This window comes from Juglans microcarpa x Juglans regia, chromosome 5D (assembly GCF_004785595.1).
Source record: "Juglans microcarpa x Juglans regia isolate MS1-56 chromosome 5D, Jm3101_v1.0, whole genome shotgun sequence".
Lineage (NCBI taxonomy): Eukaryota > Viridiplantae > Streptophyta > Magnoliopsida > Fagales > Juglandaceae > Juglans > Juglans microcarpa x Juglans regia.
This window is the reverse complement of record NC_054602.1, coordinates 9,448,478-9,469,627: the sequence shown is the minus strand read 5'-3', so window position 1 is coordinate 9,469,627 and position 21,150 is coordinate 9,448,478. Positions and strand designations below refer to the sequence as shown.

Sequence of the window (21,150 nt, the reverse complement as noted above, 5' to 3'; positions counted from 1 at the left end):
GTGACTGTGCTACATGCGCTGGTGTAGATGAAGCTTGGAGACTGGAGTCCAAAGGATCCAGAAATGGGGAGTCCAGTTGTGTTGCGCGTGTGGTAGTAGAAGGCTAAAAAACGCATCGGTGCGTCAGAAAACCGCACGGCTTTGGTGGCGTGCAAATCACGTGGCGGTTGTTTAGCAGCTCCTCCAGTGAAATTTTGAAGATCGACAGTTGGCGAACACAATGGTGGGTGCATGTGGTATTTTATCTGCCGGAAAGTGACAAATTAGACATGTCCGATCTAGTGGAAAAAGAAAATGAAAAAGATGAAGAAGAAGAAGAAGAAGACGACCTAAAACAGGTCGGATAAGCAAACCGGAAAACAAACTAACTAATGGTTTATGGAGTGGGGTCAAGATTTCGAACGGTTAGAGAGAAAGAGAGAGGGAGAAATTGGAGAAAATTTGATGAGTTTTATTTACTAGAAAATCCAGAAATTGTCTAAAATTTTCAAGATTTTCCAAAAAATAAAGAGCAGTGGTGCCCCATCCACACTACTTACTTGAAATTTTATGTTTGTATCCGTAAAAATGAAGTCCACTTTAAAATAGTGGTTTTGATATTTTCAATTTTTATTAAAGTGGTTGGGCCTACTAACGATTAGATGAAAATTATGTCGAGGAGTTGAAAAATCATGTTTAGGGTTATACGGTTGTAAGAAATTAAGAAAAGTGAAAAAAAAATATTGACGAATGGTTGACAAATATAATATTAGCAAAGAGAGATGTAACTGAATTAACATGTTTTCTGCATTTGTAATAGCAAGGGAATGATAAAATATTGATTCTTTTTTTTTTTTTTTTTACTAATAAAATATTGATTTTAATCATCACAAATTATCCTTTAAATTAATAAATTGAGCTTATGGATTGTTGATTTGCACTTTAACTTGTACGTCATTTATTTGTAATAACAATGAGGTTCGGGTTTTCAGCTGGATTTTAGCAAGATGTTTATTTTATTCCGTATTTTATTATTGTAATTTTGTCTCTTTTTTTCTTAAATATTTAAGTCTTGCTTGTGGGCTCCAGAAGACATATTTGATTATTTTTAAAGAAACCTTAATGTCAAAGTTTTTCTAATAATTTTTTTTTATGTATTTACGTTTTTTTTCAATCTCAATCTCAATCTATAGTTTACATTGTTTAGTTAACTGTAGGAATAATCATTATTCTACATTCCACGTAATAATCCCATGGAAATGTCTCTCTTTTTAGATATTAAAAAAATAAATAAATAAGTCGGGGATCTACAAATGACAAGTACATTGTTAAAAAAAGAAAACAAAAAACTAATGACAAGTACATAATGTAAAAGGATACAATACATTGAATATAAACAGTAAAGTATGTGCTTAATGTATTATTATGAAATTGTAAGTACATTGATGATATCATATTAATTAAATGAGTATTGCTATTTTGCCATCCAGTTATACTGATCACTTTACTTTATTGATGTGGTACCATTATATGGTGCCACGTGATTTATTAAATATATATATATTTAAAATAAAATAACATAATAAAATATAAAAATATAAAAATTAAAATTTTAAATTCCCTCTATCCTTTTTATATTTGTGTTTTTAATTTTTTTAATAAATCACGTGGTACCACACCACGTCAATGAAACAAAGTGAGCTTATAATTGAGACAACATAGTAGCGTTTTTCTATTTAGATAGAATAAGAGTAGAGTAAAAATATAATATATAAGATTTCTACTATATCAATGAAAAAATATCACGCACGTGTTGGAAAGGATACACAAGTTTGTTACCATGAGAGTGAAAAAAAAAAATATGCATTGAAAAATATATGACATCCGTAACATTAGATTTGAATTCAAGACATGCAAGTCCTTTATAAGTATCTTTAAATAATAAATTAAATAATTTTGTGAATAGTTATTTTTTTTAAAGGCTTGAATTCTTTTTAGGAAAAATTTGTATAAAATGAAAAATTATATTCTGTAAAATATATTTAATAAAGTATTTATATGATATAATTTAATTTAAATAATAAATTTAAAATTTAAAATTTAAAATTATTTATGTGATATAATTTAATTTAAATGATAAATGATAAATTTTAAAATTTGAATTTTTTAAATTAAATTTTATTGACATGGATGATATATATCGACGGAATAACATTTTCTTTCGATTATACTTCTCCTCCCACTTGCGCAGGCTATTCTCCGTCGACATGAACGAGCTCTCTTAAGCGAACCGAATCATATACCAAAATCAACTCTCAGTAATCAAAGCCAATTAAATTCCGTTATCACCAAAATTAAAACCCTCCTTGAATTCTCATATCAATCGATCAGAAGGTAATGAAATTTCTTGGTTGAATTGATTGTTGATCGTACGCTAGGTTATTGATAATTCATTCATGCTCTCCTCTTTCTTAGTGTCTGATCATCTCTGAATTTCTGTTTGTTTCACTGGAAAACAAGTTGTCGTTGTCGTTTTGAAGGAGGAAGCATGTCGTTCGATCTGCTGTTGAAGCCGTCGTGTAGTGGGTGTGGATCGACCACGGACTTGTACGGGAGTAATTGCAAGCACATGACTCTGTGCTTGAGCTGTGGCAAAACCAAGGCCGAGAACCATGAAAAATGCTACGACTGTGGCGCGACAGTCACGCGTTTGATTCGAGTTCTCTCTCTCTCTCTCTCTCTCTCTCTGATACACTGCACACACACACACACACACACACACACACACAAACTATAGGTTTTGTTGTTTAGTGTCTACATGCGTTTTTTTCCTTACATTATAATGTTCAATGTAAGCTGTTACTATTGGCAAAAAGAAAGTTCGTAATTTCTATGATTCAATTATGATTAGGTTTTGCTCTCTGAAACAGAATTTTGAGTTTTGATGCTAGTGAGGAAGTTTTTTCTTTTGCCGTGTGAGTGCTTTGATTTTATACGATATTAACTTTTACTCTGTGAAGAACTTGCCCAAGTTCTTGTTTAAGTTATGAAAGGGTGGGTATAAGGACAGACCAATAGGTTAAGAGACTCGTGCTATATTTGAACCTACTAAGTTTTTAGCGTTTAATGTATCTATACTTTTTAACAGTAATATAGTTACATGTAGACAAGCACATATTGGTGGTGTTGCCAATTTTTTTCCTTTACTGATTTCGAGTACCTTATAGATTACATGTATTTTTGTTGTAATCTGAAGGCTTATGTGCTCTTCTACTTATTTTCATTATAGGAGTATAATGTTCGTGCAAGTTCTAGCAGCGACAAGAATTACTTTATTGGTAGATTTGTGTCTGGGTTGCCAAATTTTTCGAAGAAGAGAAGTGCGGAAAATAAATGGTCTCTCCAAAAAGAAGGTCTACAAGGCCGGCAACTTACTGATGCTTTGCGGGTACTGAGTTCATCCTGACCTATTGGGCATTTTTTGCTCTTCTCTACCCTTTGCATTTGTACTATTGGGAATTCCCAGCACCTCATATTGGGAATTGGACTTCTTAGAATTATAATAGTTGGACAGTAACAATTTTGCTGTTTTGGTTGTGCCCAGTCTAGTCTAGTTTAATTCTTCATGGTATAAAAGCTGAAACAATATACATCAATCTCTCATTCCATTATAAAAAGCTGGTTTTGGTCTATTATTTGGTTTTAACTGATGGCGGAGTGTTGCATATGTTAAAAGTTCAGTGTTTTAAGTGAGATGAGCCATGTGTAAGCCTTTTTTTTTTTTTTTTTTTTCATTTTGCCCTTAATTGCACCATTATCTGAAATGAGAGAAATGCCAATTTGCATCTAGTATGGCTAGTAACATAAGTAACATAGCATTGTGTGATAATTGGAGGAAAAATGTGCCATTCTCAAATTGCATCCAGACCTTGATTGCAAAACAGATACCACATGAAGTTTCCTTGCTCCTGTTTAATAGACAGATCAAAATGCTACCTCTCTCGCATCTCATTGGCTTCTCACTCACTCATTCTTATTAATTTGTTATTGCATCATGTAGGAGAAGTACAAGAATAAACCATGGTTATTGGAGGATGAAACTGGGCAATTTCAGTTCCAAGGTCAGATGGAAGGTGCACCATCCGCTACTTACTACCTACTAATGATGCAAGGAAAGGAGTTTGCTGCTATTCCTGCTGGTTCTTGGTATGTTCAACCCAATGTATACAAGAGTTCTTGTCAATATGAATAGAATTGTTTTTGTTTTACCTTTTTTAAGGGTGATTGTTAAAAAATCTTGTTTTTTTTTGTTTTGTTTTTCTGTTGATATATTAGTTGAAAATGTATACTTAAATCATTCAGTATAGAGCATCGCGTTCCATATGTCAGAAAGTTGGTATTTTAATGTGAACTTAAATGTTACTCTTTTTTTCTTTTCTTTTTTTTTTTTTTTTTTTTTTTTTTTTTTTTTTTTTTTTTTTTTTTTTTTTTTGTAATGGTGGTTTGACCCATCCAATCTTTAGGTATAACTTTAACAAAGTTGCACAATATAAGCAACTTACACTGGAGGAAGCAGAAGAAAAGATGAATAACCGGAAAAGGACTGCTGATGGATATGAAAGATGGATGATGAAAGCTGCAAATAATGGATCTGCTGCATTTGGTGGAGTGGAGAGGCCTGATGACAAAGATAGTGGTGTGGCTGGTGGTAGGGCACGTAAAAAGATGACTGGTGATGATGAAGAAGGTAATGTTTCAGATAAAGGGGAGGAGGATGAAGAGGAAGAGGTCGCAAGGAAGAATAGATTGGGACTCAACAAAAGAGGTGGTGATGATGACGAGGAAGGTCCGAGAGGTGGTGATCTTGATTTAGATGATGATGATATTGAGAAGGGTAAGTATTTTTCCTTACTATACCCTGTTTTTCATCTAAAGAAGCTCCATGGATTATTTTCCTCATTTCTGGTCAATTTTTTGTTGGGACACCTTAAGTGACGTAATTCCATGCCAAAATACACAAAAATACCATTCAGATCAGTTTGGTTCGATCCTCCAGGAAAATCTAACATAAATGAGTGGAGTTGTTAGAGTCTTCATTCCTGTTAAACATTAAATGATGCTGAGGGAATTGTTATGTGTCACTTTCTTGAAGTGTATCTCTATTAGCCATATGTTTTATTATGCCACTTGATTTCTGAGTATTTGTTGCTGTCTATGATTTCAAGATATGACTTTAGATGGTATGTATGTTTTCTGATTCTCTTGTATATGTCCCATGTACTAGGACAATGCCTTGTTACTTAATACTAAGAAAATCTTTTACCTATAAAAAAGGAATAATGGAAAGTGGCATTTTTCTGTTGCACAACTGCCTTGGGAGAAATCTTGACGGTCAACATCCTTAAGCAGAGGGGTGAGATAGCTGTGGATGGGCCCTGCATGTGCAAGAAGAGTGAAAAAGCAGTTGACCATCTCCTTCTAGATTGTATAATGGTGTGGGAGTTGGGCTCACATTATCTCTTTATGGATGCAGTGGCGGATGCCTAGGACTGTGAGCAAGGCGTATGCTTGTTGGAAAGGAATCTTTTCAAGGGGGTTGCAGCTTGGACTTTGGAGGGTGGTTGCTCCTTTATGCGGTGATTTGGTGCGAGAGGGTTAATTGTACTTTTAATGTTATAAAGCATACCTACCCGTGGGTAGCCCAAGTGGTAAGGGCAAACTTGTGTGCATGAGCCCAATGTTACAGGTTCGATTACCCCTGGGATCAAAACTGCAATTTAAGTAGGAGGCCATGGTGGTGGGTTGTTGTGCTAGTCTCCCTAGGGGTTTAGGTTCCATGGGTGAATCCTAAGGACCCTGCCGTGGGGTGGTTCTCCCATCATAAAAAAAATGTTATAAAGCATAATCGAAGCTCCCTTTGATCCAATTTCCTGAGGTCTGCTTTGGGAGGTGTTTAACGTGAATCTGTTTTGGATTTTATACTTGGTTAGATTTATGTTTGTAGTTTCTTGAAAGGACAGTGTACACCTCCTATCTACGTGGTATTACTTATCAAAGTTGAGGAAAAAGATACAGCTCTAGATAGAGATCTGAGCAACAAATTTTATTTAAGAATAAATTATTGTGGCTTATCTTTGTCAGTTATCAGTGATCTGTTGAATGTATTTTCACACTTTTACAGTTCATATTATTTATCTCATCGGACTTCTATTCTTGAAAAAATTGCACGTCTTTGGTTGGTTGCTTTTTTGTACTGCACTAATTTTATCCTATTTCTAGCCCTTGTAAATTCAATTTGAATGTGGAATGAAGGAAAGGCATTACTATATGGTTTTTAACATAGTGTCTATGTTATGCAACTGTTTGTGTTAAGAATGTTCCTGTCATATTAATGATATACCTGATGACTTCCTCTATTAGTCATATCCATGCTTATCGTGGATCTGTTCCCTCTTGAATGTACCAGGTGATGATTGGGAGCATGAAGAAATATTCACGGATGATGATGAAGCTGTTGGTAATGATCCTGAAGAAAGGGAAGAATTGGCCCCTGAAGTTCCTGCTCCTCCAGAAATTAAGCAGGTCTGTCTGGACACTCTTGTGACTTCCTTATTGGGTTAACCCTTCTGGGAAATTATTGTTACTGAAGATGTACTACGATACACAGACATGGTCTGGAAAACTATTTATTTTAGAAGGCGTTATTTTTTAATCACTCTGCTATTGGATGGCAGCCCGCCTATGCCTTCCTAGCTTTTGCTTCCAGGATTTTTAAGGGTTTTTTTTTTTTTTTTAATTTTTATCTCTGTTTTTTCTGTCATTAGGTTTATCTGAAGTAGACTCCGTGTGTACCTTGATAAGTGAAATACTTATCAAAAAAAGATATGCCTTTGTCTCCTTTTCCTGATCATAAGCTTATCTTACTTGTAAAAGAAGACATTAAGACAATTAAAACTATCAGTTATGGATGGATCTATAACTTAACAAAGTCTAAATCCTGAACTAACAAAGGATGCATCTCTTTTAAAATATTGTCTGATGTTGGAAGACTCTAGGAGGTATCCTCCAAATCAAAGTGGTGTAGAAGATGGTTCCTATCTGCATTATGTGGTGTTTGTGGCAGGAGCACAAGGACTGGACGTTTAAAGACAAGGAACGCTCAATAGAGGAACTTAGATCTTTCTTTTTTTGAACTTTATTCCTATGGGCCCTAGCTGTAGACTTTAATGGCCTTGATTTTCATGACTTTCTTGTTTCCATTGCTTCCTAGATAGGCGTATCTCTTGTATATCATCTTGTATACTCGGGCTATGCCTATCATTATTAATACAATCATTTACTTATAAAAAAAAAAAAATTGTCTGATGTTAGATCTGTCTGTTTATTTTTGGACCAAGTCTAAATCCTGAATCAACAAAATCCCTCCTTTTTGGACATTAAAAAATGCCAAGAAAATAATTTTTTTGCCTGTTCTTGCAGGATGAAGATGATGAGGATGAAGATAATGGAGAGGAGGGTGGACTGAGCAAATCTGGAAAAGAGTTGAAGAAGCTGCTTGGGCGAACTGGTGGGCTTAACGATTCAGATGCAGAGGATGATGATGATGATGAGGAAGATGTAAGTTGATGCTTAATTCTAGTACTCGCAACATTAACACCTTGGGTACATTATTAATACTTTATAGGAGATAATGTGAAACTATGGCAATGGTCTTATTTAACTTTTCACGATCCTCCATTTAGTGCATTTTGTTGAATTATGGGGAGGCATTTTTCCCCTTTTTATACCAATGGTGAAGTCATTGGTTTAGTTTTGTGCATGGAGATTCAGAAGAGTTGCCATATACGGCCTTTAACCCCCCCCCCCCCCCCCCCCCCCCCCCCCAAAAAAAATAAATAAATAAAAAGAGAAGACTGTTTATCTAAACTGCGTGCACTTTTTCTAGGTGTCCTCGATGTCCGAGCAATGTAAAATGTATTCTAAATTTGCTTGCTTGCACTTGTTTTCCTCTCCATTGATGGAGCTTTTGTATTGGTTTCAGATGGATGATGAGATTGGTGTTACTCCTGTGCTGGCTCCAAAGCAGAAGGATGCACCTAAAGAGGAACCTGCTGAAAACAGTCCTGTAAAAACGATGCCTTCTGGACCTGCTCGGGGAACCGCATCTGCCTCTAAGTCTGCAAAGGCGAAGAGAAAATTAAATGGCGACGATGCGAAAGTGTCTAATGCTGCACCTCCAAAGAAGGTGAAAACAGAAAATGTACGACTATATTTGATGAATGCCTTTTATTTTACCTAAGTTTTTCTTCTATATGATGCATTTATCCTCTTAAGGTATTTTAAGGCTCCTAAAGATGATAATGTTTTAATTGAATTCTTTTGTCATTTTAATTTGACTTTTGTTTTCTTGATTAGGAATTAAAACCTTCTTTAAAAGAAGAAACTGTGCCTCCTCCTAAAAGCAGTGTGCCTTCAAAAGCTACACCACCATCAAAAACTGGGCCAACATCATCTGCTGGGCCTGTCACTGAAGAAGAAATCAGAGCTGTTTTAATACAGAAGACACCCGTGACAACACAGGATCTTGTTGCTAATTTTAAAGCAAGACTAAGATCCCCAGAGGTATATTATTTCAGTGTCTTAAGACTTGAACTGAACACTGCAATCAAGCAATCATAACCTGCTTTTTTCCTGGTCTGGGTAACATCCTTTAGCCATAACAAGTTAAACCAATCTTGGGCTGTTTCAAATGTTCAGATTTCCCGATCACGAACGCATGGATGGTTCTATGATCAGCCCAGTCAACTTAGTTGCCTCTTTTTTTGAAAAAAAAAATGTGTTAGAAGTTGCAGCGGGTGGAAAATGAGCACACAAGCCACTGCACCTCTTGTTTAATAGTATTGTTACATGTACCATATTTTTTAGACTCTTTTTGTCCTGAATTCAGCACAATTAGTGACCAGACATTTTGCGCACACACATATGCACACATTACACAAGTACCAAAAATATGGAATGGTCGACATTTTGACATCACTGTACATTTTGTCATGCCCGCAGATTAATAAATTCAATTCAAAATCAATGTTATGTCACTATAGCTATTATTTTCTGAATGATGTGGTAGTTATGGCATCTCACTTTAATCATGCTTGATCCCTTATACAAATATTCGTTTATGGATTGTGTGATGTGTTATTTATTGTTTCTGCTTATGGGTGCAGGACAAGAAAGCTTTTGCAGACATCCTGAGAAAAATTTCCAAGATACAGAGGACAAATGGATCTAATTATGTTGTTTTGAGAGAGCGATGATTGGATCCCAGTACATCTGCTTTTCATTTGCAGTTGGTGTCCACCCGCTTAATCCAACGATCTCATTTCCAGTAACTCTTCCCCACCCTAAAAGGTGGTATTAGAAAGAGTTTGTTTTGTATTTCCGACTAAGAGCTGTGTCACTTTATGGTTATGGATGATAAGCATGGGTTTCTTTCTTCCGATTGATGAATTCTACTGTCTATGCATTTACTGTGTAACTGTATTATTCTGCGGTGACTGGGCACTAATCGCATCCTGTATATTTATTTCTGTACCATTTCTTCCCGTTACTCCATGGAGAATGGATCAATTCTCTTTTTGATCTGAATTAAGCGAATTCAATCTCAAGAATAACTGTTCTTTTTTCCCTCTGTACTCATTCCCAATAGGGAAATACTCTAGTAAAAAATGGATTACACAAAAGCAATCTCACAAACTGATGTGGCTTGATGTGATTCGTTAGATTATAAAGTTATTTTTATTGTAAAGTAGATTTAACGGATTTAGATGAAAACACTAGTTTGTAGGATTGTTTTTGTGTAATTCTTTTGTAGATGTAGCAATACTCATTCCAACATACTTTTCTGAATTGACTTTGATTGGATCAAATATGTATCCAATATATGTTTTGGGTACACCGTACACCCACAAGCGATGATATAGAAGAGAGATGTCCTACCTAAACAAGAGATTATGGTTTATTCCGTAATATTTTGCAAGATTCAAGACATTGACAACAATTGCAAGCTCTGAAAGCTCAAAGTTTTTATAATTTCCTTTTAATCCATAATAATAAGCAAGATCCAAACTGATTGTAGATAGAAACTCCCAAGTAGTCCTAATTTTTAAATTTAAACATACCAAAACGACAAAGAGTCGTTTCTTTTCCATTTTCAAATTTTACCAAAGTCCACCTTCAAACACCTACAACAGCATAGCAGCAAAGAAATCCAAAGGCCAAGAGGATAAAGCTTCCAACAAGATGGGCTGAGCTAGAAGGGATTGCGGGCCCATCAGCTACGTCTAGAACGGAGCCCATCGATGTGGCTACTTTTGGGATTTCGGGTTCTCCCTGAGGCAGCACCTCAACGTGTAACTTCAGCCCGTTCTTGCAGCTCTCAGGGTTACTGCTCGCGAAGTAGTGGATCCCTTTCTCTTCCAGTGAGATGCTATCCAAGCCGTCCGTGTACATTCTGATAGGGTTGCTTACATCGCACAGCTCGAATTCCTCCTTGCTCTTCAGCTCAGCGATGCTTTCCCGTGATGAAGAGTACGTGAACCCTGCCCATTCACAACGTCCATTTGTAGAAATGAAACACGTACGCTCATGGATGCAAGAAATAAGTAATCAAATCAAAGCTTATATTTTGCGGCTGCGAAAGCCCATAAAACAAAGAAAGCATGAAAAAGAAATCAGTTTACTAAATCAAGAGAGTGTTTAGCTTTAGATGTTTCATAGGAACAAGTGTAAGAATTAAATGACAGTAGAACAGATAACTCATGAAGATTAGCAAGTCCTTTTTCGTTGGAGTCCTCCCTTTGCTTAGTTACCAGCCATGCATGCATGTGATTTAGTTCCTAATTAAGCTTAAGAGAGGGATAGAGAGAGCTCACAGATTTTATCTCCGACCCTGAAGTTTCTTGCGGAGGACCAAGAAGAGACGTCGGAAGATGGGTCCCAGCCGCGGTCGCCTCCGACCACATGGTGCACTTGGGCTTCGACCCAGTTCCCTCCAAGCTGGCTCAGGGAGATCAGGAGAACCAGAGCAACATCCACCATCTTCATTAACGCAGCCATTAACACACCTACCACCCAAAACAGCGTTCACTCTCTCTTAGCTTTTAAAACTCGTGAGTGAGGGAAGTGAGCAAGGGGAAAAGCAGAGGATGCACTTTCAACTAGCTAACTATATGGAACGTACGGTTTCCAGGCAGCTTCCTTTCCCAAACCTACGTGAAGAAAAGACTGATGAGTGTGAGCCCACACGCGTATTCATTTCAACCGCTCCTTAGAGCATTCGTTGGCTGTATGCCTGCACACATACACTCTTTAATTTATTATTTGAGAAAATCTACTTTACCTTTCTAATTTAATACCTTCATTTGACCACTAGTCAAAATTTTTTTTTTTTTTTTTACTTTGTAGTTAAAGAAGTGATTTTAAATATATTGGTGAATTTTTTTTATTTTTTAAATATATTTAAATATATTAAAAAAATATGAAAAAAAAAAAAAAATTTACGCTGGGCATCAAAATGGGGCGGCATTGTAGCCGCCCCCTATTCGATTTCGTTTGAACGAAAAAGTAGGGGTGGGCAGCGGGGCCCCGCCCCCGCTGCCCCGCCCGGCTTCCGCCCCACCTCCGCATGGGCGGGCGGGCTAACCCGCTCCGCCCATGCCGGGGCGGGGTCCCCCGCCCCGCATATAAGAGTCTCTCTTGAACCTACCACCAGTCATCATGAATCCCTATTTTTCTGGTTAAGATAGTGTAGAAGTGTAACTTTGCTGCGTTTTGACTGTGCAGTTAAAGTTGGATAGTAAGAAAAAGTAATGAATTGTAATAAAAAAATAATAAATAATTTATGAATAAGTAAGATAGTTTGAAATCACACTAACCAAACATAGCTTAAGAGTAAGGAATTAAAATCTAATCAAATTCTTGCTTGAATTTTGAGTCTTAAAATCAAATAGTTTTTTTTTTTTTCCTTTTACGACATGAGTTCACTAGGGAATCCATTTTGGACTCCCCTTTTTTTTTCTTGACTTCTTTTTTTTTTTTTTTTTTTTTTTTTTATTTTACTTAATGATTAAGAAAATATTGTTTAATAATATTGTGATTTTTTTTATTTTTTTTAAATATTTAAAAGTGATAAAAAAATGATGTGAAAAAAAAATTTAAAGATTTTTTGTTTTTTTTACATTATTTTTTAACACTTTTAAATATTTTTAAAAAAGAATAAAATTCACAATATTATTAAAAAATATTTTCTTAATTATTAAATCAAAAAAATACTAAAAAAAACACAAAAGGCAATCGGGAAAATCAACCGGGAGCCCGTTTTATTTCCCTTCAATAAATTTTGTATAGATTCATTAATGTGTCTAGTTCTCAGTCGCTTGAGAGGAACTTCAAGATCAGATCATGCACATCTAAAAACAAATGCAATTGTGCATATTTTTTTGTGGTTTACTCATGCATGGCTACCAACTAGATATATTGTGATATAAGATGGGAGCATTAATACTATTTTTCATATAAAGATCCCTTAAAAGACAACAATTTTAGGACTTAATTAAAAAGAAAGTAAATAATATTTTTCATATACGTTAAATGAATTTTTAAAATTTATTAAAAACCTAAGCTGTTTGAAATACTCATATCATGGTTAATTATATATATAAACGTTATAAATTAAACTTACTTCGTATATCTATATCTCTTTTATTTTAGAGATATTGTCCCTAATTAACCATACTCGTATCTCTCACGTACAACGCATGTACATGACTTCAATCATACAAGTCGGACATGCATACCATGTGAATTTACAAGTCCATATACATAGATCACTACCTGCATGCATCTTTATTCATGTTCCAATTCTTAGCTCCCATTATTTGTAGGCAATTTTCTAACGGTAGTCTCAATGGATTAACTAAAGTTAAAGTATATTTTTTATGAATATAAGATGAATTTAACTTTTGACTATTCCATTCACATAAGTTTTCCCATTAAAATAGTAATTTTTTCATTATATGACAATAAAATAAAATAAGATGAATTTGGCTTTGGCTATTCACATCAAATCTCCACATTAAATTATCCATTTATTCCTTATATAATAATGAGTAATTAATAATTTCAAAAATATTTTAATTTTTTAATTATGAATTTATTTTATTTTATCATATTTTATTATTCATAATATTATATATTAATTAGTAATTATATTTTTTCAATTTACATTTAAAAGGGAGAGGTATTTTAGCTAAATCCATTGAGGATGCTCTAATTCCTCAATGGATTAACCAAAGCTAAATGACACTTTTGATGAATGTGAAATGATTTGACTTTGACTATTCACGTCAAATACCCACATCGGATTTTTCATTTATTCATTATATAATAATGAATAATTAATAATTAAAAAATATTTAATTTTTTAATTATTAATTTATTTAATTTTATAATATTTTACCAATTATATATTAATTAATAATCATATTCTAATTAAATTATGTTAATTAGTAATCATATTCTAAACAAAAAATAGAAGGTCTGGTACCATGCAAGGCCCCCCAACACATGAGCCATGCATTAATAGTTTTTTTTTTATAAATAAATAAAGCCGTGCATTAATAGTTACTTAGAAAATATAAACATTTACTTTGAAGTAGTTCATTTACTTAAAACCGTGCCCCCCAAATAATTAATTTACTTGAAACCGTGTCCCCAAATATCACCTGGTAATATTACTCTCGTTTAACTTGAAAGTAGATATAAAAGTAGAGAGAGAAATAAATGATAAAACATATATTTAGTATATCTACAGTAACTAATAAATTTGAAAATGATTTTAGTGTAGTTAAAGTCTAAATATTTAGATTTTAGTTAATTTATTGTGATGATATTTTGAAATTTAATAGTTAAATATGTGATGAATTTAGCTTAATCAATTGAAGGTACTCTTACCTTTGTCTCCATTGATTTGAGGAAACAACAACTTTGCGGGGGAATTAGTTTCTCACCCAACATTCGTTGTTTACTTTCTTGTCCCCTTGTGAGTAGATGGCTGCATGTACGGGTGGGTTAACCCTGGATCGAGTTTGTCGGCCAAATTTGATTGAGATTTGAAGCCGTAAGAATTTTAAAACAACTTGGGAAAAGAACAGAAAGCAATCAAGCATTAGCCATAATTGGTTGTACTAATTCCTTCATCGAAGAACTGTAAGTAGTACAAGAGCGTGACTTTAACTCATTAAAGCAATTTGGTTGAGAGATTTGGTCAGTAACTTAGGGTTGGAAGAGGTTGTAACTACAGTCTTTTTCGGTACGTGGCAGCAACCTGCATGCTGATAATATGTAACTCCGCCATTCTAGCTAGTAAAAACAAATCCCGGTTGAAGAAAGAGAGCCGGCCCGCTCTTTCCCTAGTCAATTTTAGATCATGAAGTCGTTGATCTGTCATGCGCATGCATGCATGGTTTTCAAGCCACAGTACGTACCATCTTTTGTCGTCTTGGGGCTGCCTTTAATTTGAGAAGCTTTCGCCTGCCTTTAATCATGAAGGATATACGATGTGATGGTGACCAGCTCACCTTACCTTTTTTTTTTTTTACTTACTGGGCATTGTCCTCTTATCTTATCTCAAATTTTAAAATACGATCCTCCATTTAATCCCGTTCACTTTGTTTCGTATGCGTAGGACACCCATCCTCCCCACCCCCCCCCCCCCCCCCCCCCCCACCCCCCCCCCCCCCCCCCCCCCCCCCCCCCCCCCCCCCGCCAATTCATGGAGTTTTTATTGAGTACATTAATCTCACAAGCCGCCCCAATTTTTACGAGGAGGAATGCTAGGTCGACACGATTTGTTGGACATGAACGTCTAATCTAAAGAGCCATTTTACTATTTATACATAAAATTTTTGATGTATTCTAAAGTTATTCATGTATAGAGTGCATCATTCATATTATTTAAATAGTATGATTTAATTTATAAAATTTAAATTTTAAAATTTATTTTTTAAATCAAATTATGTCATATTTTACTAGATTTGCTTGCACACCAATTTCATAATAGAATTTTTCTTCATATAAACAATATCTGAAGGGTCGTATACCATGTCCATATGATAATTTATGCTTCATGAGATAAAAAATGAAAACGGATACTCAAATGACCAGTGATTTTATCGATTTTGTGAGTATCCGTGCACATATTAGAACTCTATAGAATTGCAAATGGAGCACTACTTCATTCGCACAACATCTCTTTTTTTGGAGCATTGTTGGATGAGTAAAGCTTCAAACTGGACGTGTCATTTTGCATTTTACGACCTTCAATAAGAAATAGACACGTAGGGAATTTACTTGTATTACTGTAGAGTGTATTTCTTCTATCCTTTGTCCCTTCGTTCTCCCTCTCTCTCTGCTGATCTCTCCCCGGCCCGCATCCCCCCCCGGGCCCCCTCCCCTCCTTTCCCGTTCAATCGATCTCTCATCTCTCTTCTTTTTCTACAATCTCAAGTCAAGCATTTCTCCTTAGCTATCAAAATATCAAAACAAGAGAGAGAAATTTTAGTTAGAGAGACAGAGAGGGGGGGGTGCGAGATTCGGAGGAGAGAGAGAGAGAGAGTGAGAGAGAGTGAGACTTGGACTCAGCCTTCGATGGAGAGACAGTATTTTAGTGTAAGAGAGAGAGGTGAAAAGAGATGGGTTGGGGGGAGATCGGGGAGAGGATGAAATTAATTGAATCTTCTGCCATGCTCCTATTCAATATTTTGTTAGAATCTATACGTGTAATGTGATTATTGGTGGGTGTAAAATAAACAAACTCAGTGGCCATCTGGCTGCTAGCCTCTCCCAGCTCGTTGGATTGATGGGACGCTCGAATTCTTCTCAATCTAGCTAGCATGAAAGTCGATCTATGAAATTACGCCAAGCTCGACTCCAGACCCATCATATCTGATCTTTACTAAAGCAAGCAATCAAAGAGAGGATAAAAGAGTAAAGAACTCAAAGATAAATACTGGCATCTACATGAGTTGTTTATCGAAGAAATTATTAAGCGGTGGCATTAATAGGATGGTTTTTCATTAGTACGGCTTGACAAATTCATGCTACAAAATTATTTTGTTGGGGCGGTGTTGGTTGTTCCATTATTATGGCCAGTTAATTATCACCTTAATTAGTAATTTTCACATAATAATTTCTGATTTTTTTTTTTTTGCTTAGTTATCGTTTTGCAAATTTTATTTAAAAAAGAATTATTAACTAATTAACGTTTTAAGATGATCACCAGATTATAATAATTAACTACGTCTCCGAAATAATCTGAAGTGAAGAAAATGGCAGAGAAATTTTACCTTTGAAACGGAATAAATTAACAAACATAGATATATCATTTTCCAGCTAGAAAACCCATTAATTTATAACAACATGCATGCATGAAACAAAACAGCTTGTTTCAAAGTCGAATTAACGGAGGACATCGTGATCACGAACAATATTCTCGATCGTCATGACTTTCTGGAGACTGAAATACGATAATGTCACCCTCCTCGGGCAATCTAAAACGGACCTTCTTTTTCAACTTCCCACTTTGGTTTGTGCTTATAATCAAAGAAGATTCTGATTCTCCTTCAGCTGCTTTACCAGTACTCATGTGCAGCACCCTTGATCTCTTCAAACAGAAGCTGTCTTTTGCTTTAGAGGATAAAGCTGTATCGACTGATCCAGTACTTGAAGATGGGTGTACCCTTTTATAATTAGCAGGACTGAATACATACAGTTCATGACCTCCGCTGAAACGATCTGCCCTGCCCGGAGAAGCCATGATCAGCAAGTCTTCTAAAGTCAACTTTCCGACCTTTGTGATCATGCTCTTATGATCTGGTTGGTGAGGAGACTGTCTCTTCTTCATCACCTTCTGTGTCTTCCAGCACTCCGGTTTCAGCAGTTTGATGATTGATGACCCTTTAGTGCTGTTGTTGCTTTCATGGGCGCTGTCGTTGGAGCTGGCTGATTTCACCTCTCGCTCTGAATTAGAATGCAAGCAACTGGTGAGATTTGCTCCCATTGTTGAAACCACCTGTAAAGAGAATCGAAAGAGCAAGATGAGAAATAGATTGAATAAGAGTTTTCGAGGCGGTTATTCTAAGGAACCTTTAGACGGAGGGGCCTAGAGGATCGATGTTCATGATGATGCATGCGAACACAAAGATAGCTTGGTTCTTATCATTATATTATTGTACTTTAAATTGCTAAACCTTCCGAAAAAGTGTCCTTGATGAGGTTTTTTTTTTTTTTTTTTTTTTTTTTTTTTTTTTTTAATTTTTTATTTAGTGATTAAGAAAGTATTTTTTAATAATATTATAAATTTTTTTATTGTTTTAAAAATATTTATGATGATTAAAAAAATATATAAAAATAAAAGAAAAAAATATGCTGTTCAGGAAGTAAATTCGAGATTTTTTTTGGTAAGTGTAATACTACTCTATTGTACTAAATGCTAAACCTCCCGGGAATTAATTAGAGCTATTTTTAAGTAATTACTTTAATGAACGCTTTTAATTTATTCTTCTCCATTTGTTTTTAGATAACTGGTGTAACTATAAATAAATTTCATAAAATTAAATCTACGAGTTGATATTAATTTAAAAATAATTTTATAATTTAATATATCATATTAAATTATGTGAATTTATATATTTATTATTTTTATAAAATCTCTTTTATAATTAAAATATTTTTCTTATTATCCTTTCAACATAACTGTTTATATTTATTTATTTTTCATTTAAAATTCATAAATATAATATATCCCACCTGCCATATATAAAAACGACGCAATTTCTCGGCTTCCTAGGAATGCTTTGCTAAATCAGAAGGTGGACAGTACGCAGTACATGGCGATGAAACCAATGGAGTATAGTCAGTCAAAATGGAGTATTTATAGGCTTACCACCTATTCATAATTTATAAATAATTTTAAATATAATAATATTTTTATTAAATTTACAGTAATTTAAATAATACTATTTAATTTAAATAATATTATTTTATTAGATAGTTGTAAACTAATAGGCTTATTATTTTATTATTTTACTCTCTTGCCATCGTCTTATTATTTTATAGTGTATTTAAATTTTTTATTTTTTTATTAAATTTTTTTTAACATCTTTAATCATTAAAAAAATTTAAAAAATATATAACTTTGCTGATAATCATTTTTTAACCATTAAATAAACGAAATTAAAAAAAATAGAGTAAAAATGGGTGACAGGGGAGTAGTTATAAACCTATTATTATCCAATTGTTATATAGCACTAAGTCCATCATTTTTCGTCAAAATAATAGATAAGCATATCAACAAATGGATGAGACAAATTCATTCTCCATAATCATGGAACTAAATAAGGAAAATATTCTGTGTATATATAATTGGTGCATTCTGGCTTCTGAAGGATACAGTTCTTCAGAATCGATCTTTGCTGTCTTGTGTGTGTGTGTGTATATATATATATATAGATAGTTGAAGGAAATTAGACGTTATGCTTATAACATCCACTTAGGCAAGATTAATCTTTCGGCGCTCGAATATATATCGGATTAATGCATATTAAATGGTGGCTGTCAAGAAAAAATTCTTTGGTGTCGAACTTCTAGGCCTTGGCAGTTTCCGCGCAGGCTTGCGGCGGAGTACCAACGATGTTGATACTGCAAGAAATGGAATTATGAAGATATGTAACTACGAATAATTCATATAAAGATAATCACTGACTGTTGATTATAACGTAAATTTAACTACCGTTTTAATTTCTTAAGTTTTGCAATATATATGTATAATATACATATAATGAAAGTTTCAGAAGTTTTCAATATTGCTGTTAGAGGAATTTCCACGTATCAATATTAATATCTTATAGTTCATTTTACTTGTTTATCTTCTTTTCCGTTCATCCTACAAAAAAATTATTTATTTGTTGTAATTTATTTTTTGTCAAAATGATTATTTCTATCAAAATGAAGGTATTCTCTTTACATATAATCATTTTCATATCAAATGATTCGTTACAAATACTCATTTTATGTCGATCACCTGATTTAGCGTTATAATCAAACGCTATAATTAACACCAATTAAACAACCTTTGATCATGGTCCAGCAATCCACTCGGCTCGATCCCGGCCATTTTCTCTTCGACCTGCTTGCCTATATCACTTTTGGCTCCATTTATCACCTTTCTTGCTAGCTTGCCCTTATTGCATCCTATTCAATATTCCTTCTGTCAAGATCGAATATTATAGCTGTATATCTTCTCATATATCATGAATGAGAAATGTTATTATATTCTTTAATTTATATTATTCATTTTATCTTTTGATATGATATGACAATGTGATGTCAGGTGATTTATTATAAAATTAACAAAAAAATTTAAAAATATAAACATAAAATATTAGAGAGAATCTAAAATTTTAGTCCTCTTCTTTTTACATTTTCGAATGACATTTTGTTTTGAATATATATATTTTTTAAATTAATTTAATAAGTCACATATCATCATATTATAATGCCACATCAAGAAGGTAAAATGAGTAATATAAATTAAAAAATATAGTAGCATATTGACATCTATCATACTCCAAATCAAAACAAGAGTTCTAGCTACTCATCGATTTTTGGTTCTTTCCATCTCATCTGCACCGGATTTTAGTAATTATTCCTAATAAAATTGGCATAAACTATATAGTTTATGGAAATTGAATAGTTCATATACTCTGCCCACATGCAAAAGAAGAAAGAAAGGAACATTGCATATGTAGAGACTACTTGATTGAGACGTGTTGCATGGTATACCCGTATCAGCTTTATCATGTTTGCTCTGTGATGGAAATTAATGCTTGATTGGATTGCAAGTTTGAATAATGGGTACCGGAATTGCTAATTGATTAGATCTCAGTTTTGATATAATTGGGTTCTGATTTTTAAAAGTCAGATTTTTTTTTTCTTATAAAAATGTTAGATATAAATTTTAAATAGAAATATTTGATATAAGTTTTTTATATAAAATAAGTCTTACTAATAAAAAATAATTTTTATTTACAATATTTTTAGATTGGGTCAACTTTTTTATAATAATTTATATGAAACTTATCTATTTAGAATTTATATAAATTATTTTTCTTATTATAATAATATGTTGCAGAGATCAAAGTGAACCATCTAGGCATCTAAAATATAACGTCAGAAAGATAGCGTGGTGGACTTAAACAATATTTGGAATCTGAATTCACTTATTGATTATACTGATGAGATAAGATGAGATGAGATAAAAATTAAAAGTTGAATAAAATATATTAAATTTTAATATTTTTTATTTTAAAATTTTAAAATTTAAAATTATTTATTATATTTTTATATAAAAATTTTAAAAAATTATAATGATGAGATAATATGATTTATATAAATAAACGAGAGAGTACAATTGCCAAAAAGAACCGATTAAAGTTAGATCCATTTAATTATAAACTGGCACGATTAATTTGCAGTTTCTCCCCATCATGACGTGTTGTTGTCGTTACAATGTGAAGAATGTATTATTTTCTTCATTTTTGTTCGCCTTTCTTGTCTAAGTTCAATGACTAGATTGATACAAAAAATGAAAAGAATCATAATTTTAAGTATAAATCATCGATAATTTGAAGATGTAAAACAACTAATATTAAATACTCTCAGAGTGTGTAAATTCTGTATATTTTTTTAAAATATGTCAATAAAAAATAATTTTTTTTATGTAAATTTTAAATTTATCTATATTTTTTAAAATAATACGTAAAATTTATCCAAAATTCTCCCATGTATCGTCCAGTCTAACATTTTTTAGATTAGAAAATTAATTTACCTTCTAAATTTGCAATTACATGTTCCCTGTAGGTACAAGTCCAATTTGAGGATGACACCAAAAATAAAATTAAAAGAAAATCTAAAATTTTATACTATTGAATATAAAATAATAGAAAAAATATATTTATCATTATTTTTTTTATCATTATATAATGTGATATTAAATAATAAATTTATAAATAAAATATAAAATATAATAAATAATTTTTTAATTATTTAATTATT

At 33.2% G+C, this 21,150-nt stretch overlaps 3 protein-coding genes across 4 annotated transcripts; 1 reads left to right on the top strand and 2 right to left on the bottom strand.

The window, feature by feature from the left end:
• The first annotated feature begins 2,200 nt into the window (after positions 1-2,200).
• On the top strand, positions 2,201-9,624 carry LOC121264753 (transcription initiation factor IIF subunit alpha-like). 2 transcript variants are annotated; one of them, XM_041168056.1, is made up of 10 exons: positions 2,201-2,373; positions 2,500-2,698; positions 3,269-3,427; positions 4,040-4,185; positions 4,503-4,873; positions 6,446-6,561; positions 7,459-7,596; positions 8,021-8,224; positions 8,395-8,601; positions 9,204-9,624. In XM_041168056.1, the coding sequence occupies exons 2-10, from the start codon at positions 2,528-2,530 to the stop codon at positions 9,291-9,293; spliced, it is 1,602 nt and encodes a 533-aa protein (XP_041023990.1). In that variant the 5' UTR covers positions 2,201-2,373; positions 2,500-2,527; the 3' UTR covers positions 9,294-9,624. The 2 variants fall into 2 exon arrangements, with proteins under 2 accessions (XP_041023990.1, XP_041023989.1); XM_041168055.1 differs by having other exon boundaries at positions 8,021-8,239.
• A 405-nt stretch (positions 9,625-10,029) lies between these two features.
• Positions 10,030-11,283, bottom strand: LOC121264755 (cucumber peeling cupredoxin-like). Its single transcript, XM_041168057.1, has 2 exons — positions 10,911-11,283; positions 10,030-10,577 (listed from the first exon to the last, which is right to left on the bottom strand). The coding sequence occupies exons 1-2, from the start codon at positions 11,092-11,094 to the stop codon at positions 10,213-10,215; spliced, it is 549 nt and encodes a 182-aa protein (XP_041023991.1). The 5' UTR covers positions 11,095-11,283; the 3' UTR covers positions 10,030-10,212.
• Positions 11,284-16,401: 5,118 nt separating this feature from the next.
• Positions 16,402-17,273, bottom strand: LOC121265560. The gene is made up of 2 exons (XM_041169223.1): positions 17,182-17,273; positions 16,402-17,107 (listed from the first exon to the last, which is right to left on the bottom strand). The coding sequence occupies exons 1-2, from the start codon at positions 17,224-17,226 to the stop codon at positions 16,514-16,516; spliced, it is 639 nt and encodes a 212-aa protein (XP_041025157.1). The 5' UTR covers positions 17,227-17,273; the 3' UTR covers positions 16,402-16,513.
• Between the last annotated feature and the right edge of the window lie 3,877 nt (positions 17,274-21,150).

What these genes read in the sequence shown, in the direction of transcription:
- LOC121264753 (XM_041168055.1), top strand. Translation starts at nt 2,528, where the DNA reads ATGTCGTTCGATCTGCTGTTGAAGCCGTCGTGTAGTGGGTGTGGATCG. An exon ending in TGATGATGATATTGAGAAGG is followed by an intron (nt 4,874 to 6,445) that starts GTAAGTATTTTT and finishes TGAATGTACCAG; the next exon opens with GTGATGATTGGGAGCATGAA. An exon ending in CAAGACTAAGATCCCCAGAG is followed by an intron (nt 8,602 to 9,203) that starts GTATATTATTTC and finishes TTATGGGTGCAG; the next exon opens with GACAAGAAAGCTTTTGCAGA.
- LOC121264755 (XM_041168057.1), bottom strand. Translation starts at nt 11,094, where the DNA reads ATGGCTGCGTTAATGAAGATGGTGGATGTTGCTCTGGTTCTCCTGATC. An exon ending in CAGGGTCGGAGATAAAATCT is followed by an intron (nt 10,578 to 10,910) that starts GTGAGCTCTCTC and finishes GTGAATGGGCAG; the next exon opens with GGTTCACGTACTCTTCATCA.
- LOC121265560 (XM_041169223.1), bottom strand. Translation starts at nt 17,226, where the DNA reads ATGCATCATCATGAACATCGATCCTCTAGGCCCCTCCGTCTAAAG. An exon ending in CTAGGCCCCTCCGTCTAAAG is followed by an intron (nt 17,108 to 17,181) that starts GTTCCTTAGAAT and finishes TTCTCTTTACAG; the next exon opens with GTGGTTTCAACAATGGGAGC.